The 15,359-nt window shown below is 48.4% G+C and overlaps 1 protein-coding gene across 3 annotated transcripts in view; it reads left to right on the forward strand.

Annotated features, from left to right (window-relative positions):
• Positions 1 to 15,359, forward strand: part of MAGI3 (membrane associated guanylate kinase, WW and PDZ domain containing 3) — a 67,737-nt gene that overhangs the window by 35,456 nt on the left and 16,922 nt on the right. For all 3 annotated transcript variants that reach the window (XM_074925291.1, XM_074925292.1, XM_074925293.1), the window contains exons 2-11: positions 24 to 140; positions 1,865 to 1,984; positions 4,103 to 4,312; positions 5,575 to 5,749; positions 6,558 to 6,637; positions 8,586 to 8,643; positions 9,598 to 9,692; positions 10,324 to 10,512; positions 11,915 to 12,523; positions 13,526 to 13,557. In XM_074925291.1, coding sequence (XP_074781392.1) covers positions 24 to 140; positions 1,865 to 1,984; positions 4,103 to 4,312; positions 5,575 to 5,749; positions 6,558 to 6,637; positions 8,586 to 8,643; positions 9,598 to 9,692; positions 10,324 to 10,512; positions 11,915 to 12,523; positions 13,526 to 13,557 — 1,685 coding nt within the window. The remainder of the gene's footprint in view (positions 1 to 23; positions 141 to 1,864; positions 1,985 to 4,102; positions 4,313 to 5,574; positions 5,750 to 6,557; positions 6,638 to 8,585; positions 8,644 to 9,597; positions 9,693 to 10,323; positions 10,513 to 11,914; positions 12,524 to 13,525; positions 13,558 to 15,359) is intronic.

Here is a 15,359-nt window from a genome sequence, read left to right on the forward strand (position 1 = left end):
TTATTCCTGTTTGTTTTTTTAAGGAAAAGTCATCAACAAAGACTTGCGCCACTACCTGAGCCTTCAGTTCCAGAAGGGCTCGATAGACCATAAACTCCAGCAAGTGATCAGAGACAATCTCTACTTGAGAACCATCCCTTGTAAGTATGTAAAGACCAGCCTCACTCGATCCGTTCCTGCTAACTGTCACATAATTCGAAAGCTTTAACTGCCTTCTCTCTTAATCTGGTTTACAGTTTTACCTTGCAGCAGGAACGTCTGTAGATGGCTTTGCTAGGATAGTCCCACAGCTTAAGTTGCAACGGAAAGGTACAGCCAGTGTGGACTGACAGAACAGCAAAAACTTCAGAATTCAAAGCTCAGAGTGTTTCAGTAATATCTGTGTTTTACTCTTCGGAAGTTTGACGGTTGCCGTTAGAATAACCACAGCCACCGCGGGAAATAAATCTTCCTCGGCACGATCAGGCAGTGCGAACACGTCCTGGTTTTTGTCGGTGTTTTGGGTTTTGCACAGAGGAAACTGCGACCTGGAGGGGTGACGTGCAGTAGCAGAGCAGCGGTGCGGGAGGAGTCGCACCGAGGAGGGCTTGCACCAGGAGGGGTTGCGCCAACAGAAGGTTGTGGGAAAGGAGGTGCAAGGAGGTGGTGGCAAGAGGGGGGGTGAACCCATGGCCCAAGAGGAGAAGGAGGAGGGGGGAACAGCGCATGGACAAACCGTAGTGTCACAGCCTGGATTCATTCGTGAGAGGATCTGGATGGACCTGTCTCGTCTGAGCATCTGCTGGCACCTCCTGGGCCAGCAGCACAGGTCCTGGTTGCCTTTAGCCGGTGCCCACAGGCTCCTGCTCCCACCAGCAGACGTCTGTAGAAAGCGCCGTGCAGGGGCCAGACACCCTGTCACTGCTGCTCGCCCTCCTCTGCCCTTTCTTAATTATCACAACATCCATTACCTTGCCGCAAAGGTTCACTGATTAAAAAGGCTCATCACCAACTGTATTTAAAAATTCATTGCACTAAAAAATTTGTCAACTAACATTTTTGTAACTACAGGAACTCAATTTAGTGTCATCATCATACGGAGCATGCCCAGGAGCTTGTGACTTTCTTAAAAGAGTGAATGCAGTTTATTTACTAACGGCCCTTGTTGATGCTGCTGCCTGAAAAAATTGACGTATGCCTTTAAAATGTTATTAGGTTATAGGCAGTAATGAGTCAGTGGAGTCCTTTCCAGGGGAGCTTTAATTAAGCTATTGTAGCTGTGGGGGGCCTGTATTTATAGACATAACACTTTGAGAACTTCTACATGAACACAGCCATTCGCTGATTACTTTGAAAAAGCTTCGCTGCAGCCAGGGCTCGGGGAACAGCTGAATTACACTCTGAATTGTAACATTAAAAAATAGTTTCTGTGCCCAGTTATTAATTTGCTGGCCCAGAAATCAAACGTGCTCCGTCACATTCGTGCGTTGGTCCCGTGGAGGCCGCGGGGCCGTGCAGGTGCCGCAGCTGGTACCAGCTCCCAGAGCCCCGGCCTGGCACTGCCTGGCCCAGGCACCCTCAGCTTCCACAGAAGAAGTTTTTGGTTCACTGAGCATGAGGAAGAATTGTCTCTAATTAGCACCTCACCCAGCTTTTTTCTCCTTCCTCAATACCAGAGCTGTCATTCCTGCATAATTTACTGGTCTAGTTTTTATACATTATCGTTCACTTGCTCACCAGTGTTCTAACTCTTATCTTACCAGAGTGACATCATCATTGTATAGACTGAAAAATATATTGTTTATACTGAGTTGTACAGCAGGCAGCTTGTGGTAAACACACAGCACTCGAGTATCTGACAAGAATGTTCTCTCTGTCTTTTCAGGCACTACAAGGGCTCCCAGAGATGGGGAGGTCCCTGGAGTAGACTATAATTTCATTCCTGTTGAGCAGTTCAAAGCACTGGAAGAAAGTGGAGCCTTGCTAGAAAGCGGAACATACGATGGTACGTGGGTGACGTTTAGCGGAGTGGGAGGACGGACCAGCCCTGGGGCCCATCTCTCGGTCCGGGTGTACCCAGGAGGTGCCACCGTCCCGTCCCCGGGGGTCACCGCGGCGGTAGAGCAGCAGCAGCAGCGAGTCTGTCGGGACTCCCCGGGCAGAGTAGTGGCCTCGTTTCGAAGCTCTCCAGTAAATCACAGGTTGTCCTTTCAACCAGTCTTGACACAGTTGGATTATTTTTCCTATTGCGTTTTTGAGGAAACAATTCCGAAAATGTTTGTCCGTGCCGGGTACAGTTTTGTGTGACAGAATTCAGTCGGTTTTGTTTAAACCCTTGAGAACAGCCACGCGCTCCTCAGAGGCACATCAGAAGTGCAGGAGGCAAGGGGAGTTCGGATACAGCAGGGAAAAGAAGGTGCTTTGCAAGGAAGAACTGAACCGTGCTAGGCCGGGTTGTCCAGGTCTGGAGCGAAGCCGCTTTGGTTGAACGGGATGGGGAAGCCGCGCGAGCTGTCAGGAGCTGCTGCCCCGGGGAGGCACAGAGCTGCCGCCCTGCCACGGGCCTTGGCTTTGCTGTGCAGGGCTGGGTGCAGGCAGAGATAACTTCACATCCCTGTGCTCCGGGGGGGACGGGCCGAACCCCACCTTCGTTTAAAGTGAGAGGGAGGGGAGAGCCACCGGGCGGGCTCAGCCCCGGGAGGTCTCTGGTTTCTGCTGCTTTTTCCCATCGACATCCTCCCTCTCGGCGCCCTGAACAGAACAAGCTGCCAACATCTCGTGCTGCTTTTTGTATCGAAGTTTATAAATCCTGAAACAGAAACATGATCTGGCTAGATTTTTTATTTTTTTTTTCAAATACATAGTTGTACTTGAAGTCAACTAAATTACAGCCGAATTTTCAGAAGTGCTGAGCAACGTGCAGCTTTCACTGATGCTCGGCAGAATTTACCGGGTTATCAGCCTCCCTCATTTTTAGGTATGTTTAACTTCTATTGGATTCAAGTGACTTTAAGAGTGCATCCAGAGGACTCCTTTGGTAGGTGGGGGTGTTACTGGCACTTGAATAAACGTGATTCACACCCCAACACCCCCCACCCGCCCCCAAAAAAAGAAAAAGAAAATGTCCAAAGTAGGAAACTCTGTGCAAGGCTCTGTACCTCCTTGTTTTACATGTCTCGTGCTGTCGGTGGAAATCTCCTAAGCAAATCTCAACTAAACTAGCTCTTTTTTTGTCCCCCCTCAGCCCCCCTTTATCTGGCTGTCACCACTTTGAGCCTCGCTCTAACTGATATTTTCAGAAGGGTTTCTTATTTATTTTTTTTTTACATGGTTAAAACCACGTCCAGCCACCAAACGTTACCCCAGCAGGAATTCTGGGAAGCTCTCTTGCTGTGTGCTCAATTCCCTAATAAAAATCATATGAGCAGTCAGGAGAGAGGTCAATTGCTGAAATCCTTTTCCAGAAAACAACAGATGATTCCTAGTCTTTGTGTTTTAGATTAAAATATTAAAGCAAAAATCTGTTCATTTTTCTCAAGTACAAATAATTTTTAGATGAAGCTGTCTTAACAGCTTTGTTTAGCAAGTGTGTTTTCAGTAGAAGATTGTAGGGCTGTGGTTTTAAAATGAATTAATTGTAGCTGGGTTTATGTAAATAGATACTTTATGTTTCTGCACAACATTAATTTGCTTTTTGACTTCAGCGTGTTTCTGTTGCTGCATTCTACTCTGTTAATCAGTATGTGGAGTAAGAACAGTTGATTCTCACTGTTCTGCTTCTCTCGGAATGTTCCCCAAGTCTCTTCGTGGAGCATTAGTGAATTCCAGGCAAAGTCACAGATCCATCTTTTCCTTTGGAAACGGGGCAGTGTAGACATTTTGAATTAAACCTACTGTTTTCTGATATGCAGCAGCGTCGCTGCCGAAAAGGCAATGTAGGAATTAACTGGCTTTGACTCTTGACTGGGTTTTGATGGTGCTGATGTCTTCTTTACGAAGCTAAGTTACAGTGCAGGGCTTTCACCAAAACCATCTGTCATGGGCCGTAAAACGTTGAGGGCCACCTCCAGTGCTTCCAGCCAGCCCCAGCGCTGCGGTGACCCTGGGTTTGTCTCCTTGCCAGGTAATTTTTACGGCACTCCGAAGCCTCCAGCGGAGCCCAGCCCCTTTCAGCCTGATCCAGTGGATCAAGTTCTTTTTGACAATGATTTTGATACCGAATCGCAGAGGAAAAGAACCACGTCTGTCAGCAAAATGCAAAGGATGGACAGTTCTCTCCCTGAAGAGGAGGAAGAGGAGGAAAAGGAAGCAGTTAATGGCAGCGGAGGGATAGGTTGGTTGACAAGGGGTGAAATCCCCTGCAGTGCTGTTTGAATGCATAAGATGTATACAAATAACATCCATGCTTGCTTGAACTGCTTCCCTAGCCTTGGTGGAGTTTGAAGGCAGTTTTCTGTTCAGACTGGTGTTTTTACTCCATTTTTAAATTATCTTTTAAAGGGAAACAGCTGTTCTCCCAGGCAGATGTGCAATTGCATCATAAAATGCACTGCTCATAGAGGACATGCAGTGCTGGGTATCGGCCAGTTACATGAGGAGGAAGGAAAGATGTATCCACTCTTCAAATTACGGAATCCTTTGCAGAGCAGAATTCGTACCCTGTAGAGGTGGTGGTTTAGTTTCGAGGAGATCACTGAACTTGCATGCCAGAGATTTTAGTGAAGTGGTTGATTGAAGGGGCAGCACTAGCTCGGGCTGTAAAATTCTCAGGTGATTTTGGCTGAGGGAACTGTGCCGCAGCCTGAAGCTGCCTGGAGGGGAGCTTGTGGCGAGGAACGGAGCACGTTGAGACTGGACCAGTGTCCGGTCGGGGCGATCAGAGAGCGGCAGGACGCCCTTTCGCTGCCACGGCCGCTCGTCTCGAGGGGGAGGAACTGGTGGCGGAGAGAAACTGTCACGTTGCGTTTGCAGATGATCCTCCGTGTGAGCGTTCAGGACGGGCTCGTGTTGACCAGAGCTGGCCGAACCCTGGGAGCTGCGGGGCTGGCGACGGCCCGGGGGGTGGCTGGGGGGGCCGGGCCGTCCTCGTGGGACAGGACCCCGAGCACAGCCCCGGGGCTGCAGGGTCGGCGTTTGCATTCCAAGTTCTCTGCAGGGATTTTTGAGAGCTTTTTCTTGTGGCTTGTGGGAGGGGGTTGGTTGTTTTATTGGCCGTGTGGGTCTTTTCTGTTTCATTCTGGTGCTTTGGGGAATATTAGTAGGATTTGGGGGTTTTTTTGGATGGCTTTTCAAACGCTGTTCTCTCTGTAGGAACGGCAGCAGTGTAGTCAATTTGGATTTCTGCTAGCGTTGATTTTTCAGAGCAGGCTCAGACACATAATACAAGGTTAATTCTGTTTGTCGGGGAAGAGCAGAGTTCAGTGATTTCATGTCAGCTTTTCAAAGTTCACAGCTAAAAAAAAAAAAGTGGAAAAATGCACATCACATACAGGGACGTGCTTGACATCCACTCGTAGCCAGATTGAGAGGGTGGTTCTTTGTGAGAAACAACATAAACATCTGACAAATAGTAACACTTTCCCTGAACAACTGCAGAAAACAAAGAAAAACATTCAGATTCTCCTGACTGGATGAAACCTGTTCCCAGCTACAACCAGACAAGCAGCTCCATGGACTTCAGAAATTACTTGTCGAGGGATGAAACCCTGGAACCGCTGCCCAAGAACTGGGAGATGGCCTACACTGACACCGGCATGATCTACTTCATCGAGTGAGTGGGCGACAGCGGGGGGTGGCGCTGCCCTCGGGGGGGCTGGGGAGCTGCCTGCTGCTCCTGCACCTCTCTGCTTCTGCTGCTTCTGTTTCTCTGTGACATTTATCATGCTCCCACCGTCACGTTCCCTGCCGACCGTCTGTGTTGCACGCTTGGAGCGGTCGCTGTCGTGCGGGAAACCCTCGTGGCTCCGTGGGCAAAGTCGGTTTGTCTGTGACGTGTGTTTTGTGTCCCAGAAAATACAAAGCTGGGTGGGTATTGCTGGGTGAGGTATAACGTCGTGTAAACCTTCGCTGTGTCAAATTGCTCTGAAATCTGAAAGCTTGTTTATTCTTTCTTGGCTGCCCGTGCTCCTTGGCTGGGAACGCATGCTTTAAAATACAAACAGCGTGGATTAAAGCCCGGGATGGGGAAGTAGCTCGTATGTGCACATGTGAAACAGCCTCATTTAGGAGTTCTAAGGCAAAAATGACACAGAAACCTTGCTGAGAGTTGAGCAGAAGAGGAGGCTAAAAATATTTTTCCCTTTCAGGTAGAAACAGCTGCTGTTCCCACATGAGTTCTCGAGGGCAGGGGAGAGTGTTTGTACCTCTGACATTTCACAGCTGTCCTGGAGAGTCTCCAGTGTGCTGCTACCTCTGAGCGTCATTGTTGCCTTTTCTTTTAGCATTTTATGATGTGACTGAGGCCCAAATCAAGGTTATATTCTCTAAAGACTACAGTTTGCCCATGGTAGTAAATATTTCACAGTTAAAGTTTCTTCAGTCTGGGGCGTTCTTTTAATGGCGCGTGTTCTGCTCCACAGCCATAACACCAAGACAACCACGTGGCTTGATCCACGGCTCTGTAAGAAAGCCAAAGCTCCTGAAGACTGCGAAGATGGAGGTGAGATGTTCAGAATTCATTGGTCACCTGTGACGGGCAGATGCCTGAGTTTGTCCCAGCTGGGTACGGTCCGTCACTGCTGCGGTGGAAGCTGCAGGTGGCTCTGGGCGGGCAGGGTCCCACTGGGTGTCCCTGGTTTGGTGGCCACAGGTGTTTATGTAAGGCTGGGAAAGTCCGTGGTGTATTTTCCCTTGAGTAGCAGAATCTGACTGAATCATGAGTTTATCTGCATTCCTGAGAAGAGAATGAGATATTTTGTTCCAGCAACTATCATTGCTAAGGAGAGAGCTGCATGTATTAACGACAGTCTCCGTGGAAATTGTTACACAGGTGGACTATGGCAGGAGGAAAAGGTCCATCAGTGTTAGGATGTAGGAATGCTGAAGAGGATACAGCGTAATGCCTATTGCTAGTGATATCTGTTGTGTGTGATGTGATACAATACTTAAATGTCTAAGTAGAGGGAACAATCTGACTCCCTTCAACTCTTCACACGATTCCTGCAACCATTTCCTACGTGGTCCCGCACTATAGTCAGCTAGAAAAGAGCATCAGAGAGCTCTGTCTCGGCAAATGCTGAGGCAGACTCAGAATAGCCTGTTGTCTTCCCAGATTGCCCAGCCTAACAACCGTGTGTTCACAATGAAGCCAGCTGGAGCGGTGCATGCGTACTGCTGCTTATTAAACATATGTGCAGCTCACCCCGGGATGAAAAGCACACTTAAACAGGGAGATGCAGGACATCCAAACGAACAACGTTTAAGCGAATAGACCCACTGGGTCTTTTGTCAAACCCTGTGGAGCGGTGCTGGTGTTAATAATTGGTAACATGCTGTCATGTACTGGGAAAATTCCTGCTACCATCAAACGCGGGGCAGCCTCAAACAAGGTTACATTCCAGTATTATCCTTAAAATGTCTCGCTACCTGACTGCATTTGTTAATCTAATATTTAAGTTTCCATGGTCAAGGTAACTAGAACAGTAAAGCTAGAATAATTGGACCTCGTGTTAACTTTAGCACCTCCAGGCAGTAACGACCTGCTGCTGGGTGCCATCTTACCAGATCCTGCATTTGCCATACAAAGGAGCTTTGCACCTGTAACTTTCAGTGCCTGTATCAGTAGTTTTTTCTTTCAGACCCCCAACGCGGGATGTCCGAGGGAGGCCCGAGTCCCTGCCAGGCTCGTGGCAGGGTCTGTGCGGGAGCTGAGCACGTGCTGGCTCGCTGGGGGGGTCTCGCCGTGTTGTAAACATCAGGGCGAAGCAGCCCGCCGTGCCGGGGGCTCTTGCCTGTCCCACGGGCTGTCACAGATCTGGCCGAAGGTTTCTTGGGCCCACTGTAAACTGAAACAGAATGGAACGTCACTCAGATACCCCGAGGTCACCGAGAGAGCAGGTCAAGGTGGCGTCGCTGCTGCCAGGTGGCCTTGGACGGGAAGGGCGAGAGGAATGGAGAGCTCTGCCCCGAGCCGGGGGGGTGCGGCTGCGAGGCGTCCACGGCTCCCGTGTTTTGGGGCAGCGCAGCGTGACCGCATTCGTACTGTGTAGCTGAGAAACCCAACGACTATCAAATCACATTCATAATTTATAACTAGATTAATTTTAAATAATGTATTTTTTTCCCCCTTTATAGGTTGTTCCTCTCTAAATAGATTAATTTGTGTCTTGTCTCTAAGTTCATTACATGTTTCAAGTGGCAGTTTTTGTTGAATACAGTCTCCTCATGTAGTGGAAGAAAGAGTGAGAGTTACAGGGCTTCAGATTCCCTGGAACAGGCTGATACCCTTTTGTCAGAAGGACCAGCCTCAAACAAAGGAAGGGAAGAAAAAGTATTTTCCTCACATTTTTCATGAGTCTGTAATCTGTCCTCTCGTTGCTTCACAAGAACTCTGATATTTGCAGGTAGTTTTCCACTGTAATGGAGAATTTTGTTCTTTCTGACTGCAGAACTTCCTTATGGATGGGAAAAAATAGAAGACCCTCAATATGGAACATACTATGTTGAGTAAGTGCTAATTACTAATTTGATATAGTTATAAATTGAGCAGAAAATAGTGAAGTGGTTGATGTGCAGCCTGGACAGGCTGGGTGCAGCCTGTTGAACGGAGGCAGCGGAGGAGCCGGGGCGGCAGCGGCCGCACGGCGCGGGCTGCCGGGGCGCTGGGCTGTGGGCAGGCCCACGGGGGACAGACCTGCGGGCCTGCATTTCCTCTGGGGAGGGAAAGCGAGTAGCAACCACAGTAATTTATTAATGGGAACGAGCTGATGTCATTTTTCTTAGGTTTAACAAAAACGGGGTCACTTGATTTAAGAGTGGCACCTGGTAACTGTAAAAGAGCAAAAATAACTTCTATGTCATTGCGGTCTCCGAAGAGCCGAGTAAATAACTTCTGAATTGCTGCAGGAGCTCTTCTGAATCCCCTTCAGGTCAGAGTACATGCAGTCTCTAACCACAGAGAAGAAAATTAGTCGAGTTGGAGATGCTAGCCGCAGAGAACGAGCTGACATTTTTTGACTTTTCAAAGCCAACGGGTATTTAAATTCTGCTCAGACTTACTGCTCTTTTCCACTCTGCTGTAGTACTCCAGCATCCACGGGTAAAAAGGTGATGTCTGAGTTTGTAAACATTATAGGTGGATGGAAGCAACACGTAGAGTCAAGAGAAAAAGCCGGTTTTCTCAGTTCTAAACTGTTACAACCTTTTGAAAATGTGCGGAGTTACGCTGCCTAGTAAGTACAGGAAGTGAAGTAGTATTGGCTCTTGAAGTAAATCAGGTTGTTGAAAGAACAAAAATGCTTTCAGTGTTGATTACAGTAGCTTATTGTTCATTCCCCCAGAGTATTAGTCTCGGATAATAAAAAAATAGTATTTGTAGGTGTATCTCTTGTGGGTGTCTTCTCTGCGGAAGAGGCAGAATGCTGTCTGCTGAAATCCTGTCTCCCTTTTCTGTGTCTACAGTCATATTAACCAGAAAACTCAGTTTGAAAACCCGGTATTGGAAGCCAAAAGAAAAAAACAGCTGGGACAGAGTGATGTTGGCCCTTCAAAGTCAGGTATGACTGAATATTGGGTTCTTTGTCACTAATATCTTTGTCTGCAGGTATCTGCACCGTAAGTAACCAATTTTGGAATTCACCAAGGCATTAGCCTTGTCCTTCTGCTGGCCATTGTAGTGCTGCCCTCCCGCAGCTGTAGGGAGGGTCTTTTCAATGACTTTTTTAATGTTTAAATTGAACCAAGACTCTAAGACTGCTTCAGAATCATCATGATGGTTCTGAACCTGGTTGTCAGAAGCAGCTTTTGGGTATATGGAGGGTTAGAAGAGCCAGCTGGAAGATGCAGGTAAAACCACACCTTGAATTTTTATGCTTTTGATCTGCTTTAAGCTTGGTATTCAAGGGTTGTAGTTTAAATCCAGGAATTATAGGTGGGAGCTTTAGTTCCAGCCCCGTTATCTGTGCTGTGTGTGGTCTTGAAAAAAACTCTTTTCCACCCACTTAACTCAGCTGTGAAATGAGTGTAACAGTGTCTTTTTGCTTTAGTCCATAACGGTGCTGCAGGGGTTAACCAGGGTTAACAAAACAAATCATTAAACTTTGACAAAAAACAAACAAGCAAGCAAAAAGCTTACCAGAACTAACCCTGGTCTCCACCTTCATGTCTCTTTATTCCACAATTCAAAAGCACCCGAGAAGTCTGTCTTCACTAGAGATCCATCCCAGCTTACAGGAGCGCTCATACGGACGTCGCTGAAAAAAAGTACAATGGGATTTGGCTTTACCATCATCGGAGGGGACAGACCTGATGAGTTTCTCCAGGTGAAGAATGTCTTAAAAGACGGACCTGCTGCACAGGATGGGAGAATTGCACCAGGTCAAGTATTACCTCTCTAAAATCCCGTTTCCTGTGGCGCCCTTGGAGAGCAGCTCTGCGGCACGGAGGTCGGGTGACCCCATCTGCTGACTCCGAACACCTCACTCCCTGAAATAGTTTTCAGATTTGTGAAAGATCTGCACAGAGCAGTGGCTGAAAAGGGGAAGAAGCGGCGTTCTAGGTAGAAAATCTACTTTGAGGACAGTGCTGAAGATTTCAGTAGTTCTGCCTTAGCTAAGACTTTTGGCTTCGTGGTTGTTTACAGAATGGGGTTTGTTCCCTCTCTATACGTAAAGTAAAAATAGCGTGTGTGAATCCTGGTCTGTGTTTTGCCTTGTTGCTGCCCAAAAACATGACACCAAATATTAAAATTGCAAAAATCCTGCAGCAGGAATGAGCAAGCAAAGCCGTATGAGCTGGCTGAGTGAGGGCATGAGGGGCGAGCGTACCTGCAGTCCCCGAAGCACCGACACCTCCTCGTTGGTGTTTGACCTTTGAGCTTGCCGTAACGGGGTTTGTGCGCTAGAAAAGGCAAAATGTTCTTTACGTATCCCAGAAACTCTCTTTAGACAGGAGTAATACGAGTTCATGCTTTCAGTTATTTAATACTATTTACTCACGAAATGAAACAATTTCCTGTTGGCTGCTGACCCGCTGTTCGCACGCGGCTCGTTTTCCTCCTCCGTGAAGTGAGGCGGCCCTGCAGCCGCCTGTGTGGTGCGCACACGTGTCTGAATGAAGAGATGTGCGTCTGTTTCTGTGGTAGCTCCTAAGAACTACTGGTTTACTGGTGCCCAGGCATTTAAGTGATAAGATGGTTTGCTTGTTGGGAATATTGTCCTTCACGTGCAGTTTCACGATGGAAATGCCGCACGGTGTGCAGCCTGCTTCCACTTTGGTTTGAAAATACACACTCGGCCGTGTGTGGCAACAGTGAGAGAGCACAGAACGTGTGTGGGTGCAATCCTAGCTTCAGTTCAGCCAGTCCTAAAGTAAACCCAGGACACACGCTCTCCCCAAAATCCGATTGATTCTGGACTGAGTTTAGGATGCTGTACAATACGAATTAAAGTAGAAGACATCTGCTTGCAGTGGTGTGCGTGCACTGCTTCGTCTCCTGGGGCTGCGCAGTATCGTTTTGTAAATCTGCTGCAGATTAAACTTTATATATTTAGCACACTGTGTTCTGCGATGGAATAGAATAAATGCAAAGAGGAAATCCTTTACGCTTTTTGGCAACAGATAGCCCAGAGGTAATAGCCCGGCCACCACTTGTTCCTAGTTTTGAAGAGTGCCCAGTGCTTTCCTCCAGTTGGGCTTCTCTCCCGAGGCTCAGGACACGGGACAGGTGCGGATGGTTTTGGTTCTGGTTTTGACATTGTTGAACTTTCTTTTGTAACAGGTGATGTCATCGTGGACATAAATGGAAGTTGTGTCCTTGGCCATACCCATGCAGATGTTGTCCAGATGTTTCAGCTAGTTCCCGTCAATCAGTATGTGAACATGACTCTGTGTCGTGGGTATCCTCTTCCTGACGACAACGAGGACCCTGTGGTAGATATAGTGACAGCTACACCTATTGTCAACGGGCCGCCTGTGACCAAAGGAGATGTTTGTGTGAGCAGCCAAGATTTAATGGCAGGAACGGTTGTGTTGGACCAGAATGGAAAAATGGGCCCTATGTTGGTCAACGGTCGACTGAACGGCCCTTCCGTGGAGGCAGCCGAGCAGAGGATCTCCCTGGTGTCCTCGGGGGGCTCCCAGCCGGAGCTGGTCACCATTCCCCTGGTCAAGGGTCCCAAAGGCTTCGGCTTCGCCATCGCCGACAGCCCCACGGGACAGAAGGTGAAGATGATTTTAGACAGCCAGTGGTGCCAGGGCCTGCAGAAGGGGGACGTAATCAAGGAGATTTGCCACCAGAACGTCCAGAGCTTGACCCACCTGCAGGTGGTGGAGGTGCTGAAGCAGTTCCCAGTAGGAGCAGAGGTGCCGCTGCTTATCCTACGAGGAGGTGCGTACGTACGTCAATTTGCACTTGTCGTATCTGCTTATTTGCTTTTTTAAAGTCCCTTTTAGTGTGGTATCTAAATCGTGTCCAGCCTTGACAGCTTAGCAGCTTATTATCTCTGAGCCGTTATTGTTCTAAGTTTAATTTATACCCCTGAGGATTTGGGGTGAGAGCATGTTGCTAGGGGTTTGTTTTTTCAGAAATTGTATTATGGCATGTTGATGCACTGTCTCTTCCAAGTGTCTGGGGAGTGCTTCAGCACAAGTGTGGTCTCCAGCATAATCCAAAGCGTGTGATGGACGGAGGTTTCTGAGCCTCGCCAAGTGTGTTCCAGTAACCGTAGCTGTAATGGTCAGGGGGTAACGGGAGGCAGGGAGAAGGATCAGCAGTGAGGTGGAGCCAGTCACTGGAAATGCCACAAAAATTCTCATTTTTGTATTTGCATTTTTATACCCCTTCACTGTCGGTCACAGACCAGAGTGTGTCTTCTCCCCAGAAGCTGCCCGGCAGGTTGTGTGCGCTGGCCAGGGGGAGCTGAATGAATTATGAAGCACCACGTGGCTGCTTAGCGTCCCTGGAAGGTTTATTGTAGCCCTGAGAGTGTCACTTCAAACAGCCACTGGCCTTTGTAAAAATCTCCAGGTCATCTTCTGTGTAAATGCGGCTGTTCCTTAATCAGCGAAGGAAATAATTAGATTTCTTTGGTGTCAAGTGAAATTCCTCCAGACAACTTCACAGTCCCCGTATCCAGTGAGCCCAGCAAACGGGGCTGACCTGCAGGGAGAGGAACAGGTCTTTTTCGTTGTTGTGCGGGTAGCAATTCCAATTTGAGATGATTCTGAAGTGATGGTCTTGGTCAACTGGACATTCACTTTCCCATTGTGAAGAAGAGTGAATAAACAGTTGCTATTTTCAGCCCAGGAGGAGCTGATTGTGTTGCCTTAATGCTGTTTAAACTTTTGGTGACCCGGTACTGAAACTGCTTTCTGCATTGTCTGTCTTCAGGTCCACCCTCGCCTACTAAAACTGCCAAAGGGGTGAGTATCGCTGATGCGTTTAGATTCGTTTCTGATGGAGAATATTCAGGGCTTTTTGGTTACAAAACAGACTCATCAATGTGGTCTGCTTAACACAAAAGATTCCTTTGAGTTTTTTGAGTAGTTTTAATGGAGGTGGCAAATATCTCTTCTTACTACTGAGGAATCAAGAGGGCAGCAAAGATCTTGTATGACGAGGGGAGTAGTATTGTTGATTTATCAGGATTTTAAATATGATATTGCCCCTTCAGTTCTATCGTTATTTCCTTTTTTGCACTATGCTGGAAATTGCTGTCTGTGTGCATGCTTTGAGCTGCTTTTGTAATCTCATCTTCTCCGGGTTTTAGTTCCTGTGATAATCTGCAAGATGATTTAGCAAAACCACGTCTACTTGCCTGGCACAAATTCATTGTATTAAGTAACTGCTGTCAGAAGACCCATTAAAAGGGAAACAAAATACAGTATCTATTTTTTTTTTTCATTGCTAATTACCTGTGTGAAAGTGAAATGGGATTCTAAAGGAATTTTATGATACTTCAGTATTTTTCAGTCCTTGCATAGAATTAATGGACTGGTTAGTACTCCCTGACTAAAATGCTTGCTTATCTTTGAATCCGTGTTTTCAGGAAGTCTTTATGTAGTGGTACATTTCTAGTTTGATACTCATTATTTTTGGAAGTTCCATCTGTTGGGGTATCTTTAATACCTATTAGCTTAGTAAAGAATTCTTTGGCTTAATAAAATACCCTCTGATTTGATAATGCCGATCGTAATGCATGTTGACATCATGAGCCGTGCTTTTATGATTAGGTCACTCGGTGAACAGAGCTGTTTGTTGTACAGAATAAACAATTTCATTTTAGGAAAACCCCATTACTGGGATGGGGCTGTAGCTCCTCTGTCTCTGTCCTGCAGTTGGAGTGTTGAGGTCGCATCCCAGCGGTGGGGTAACGCGAGCGCGCAGGGTCGTGCTCTTGAAGCAGACCGTGCTCGGGGGATCTGCAGATGCAGCTCCTTGCACCCGCTCAGTCGGGGCAGAAACCCCTGCGGGCAGGGGACTGGAGCCTTGTCGCCGCAGGTCCCGTGCCCCCACCCTCCGTGGGACGGCGCTGTGGAGCCGGGGACGGGCGTCCACGGAGCACTCGAGGTTCGGTGGCATTAGGCAGCGTGGCCAAACAATTCAGTTAAAAAGGGCAGGTTCTTGTGTTTACAAACACGCCAGATGTGTCAGACTGGTAAATCCCTTGCGGGGGGGTTCTTCCACTCCTGGTAAAAGGGTGGATCTGAGTCTGTTCTGCTTGTGCTTTTGTGTAACGTGCTCGGGCACATGCAGGCTGCTGTGTTCCAGCTTTCCGGGTTGGGTTTCAGCCCAAAGTATGCAGAGTTATTTAGTGTATCATCGATTGGAAATAGAGGTGGGAAACCGCAAGAATGCTGGGTGTCCTTCCGCCACGAATGCTGGCGGGAGCGTGGTGGCTGGCGGGCGCTGAGAGGAAGGTGCAGGTGCCGCATTCCAACGCCGCGTCCCTCCTGCCCCGTCTCTGCCGCCGGCAGCACGCGGCCGGGCACGAGGCAGCGCCCGCGGGGCAGCTCCTGCCTGTGCTGGTGGCCCACGGGCCGAGGAATCGGTCCCTTCTCCGACCAGGACCGGTCCCGCGCGCCGTGCGCCAGCGGCCAGGAGCCGCGCTCGGCCCCCGCTGCAGCCCCCGTCCGAGCAGGGGGCTCTGGGCCGGGCCCCAGCCCCCGGCAGGCAGTCGAGCTGCAGAATTATTCCCCCGTTCCCTCGTCCTGCCCTGCACTTC

Source organism: Athene noctua, chromosome 23, assembly GCF_965140245.1.
Source record: "Athene noctua chromosome 23, bAthNoc1.hap1.1, whole genome shotgun sequence".
Taxonomy (NCBI): domain Eukaryota; kingdom Metazoa; phylum Chordata; class Aves; order Strigiformes; family Strigidae; genus Athene; species Athene noctua.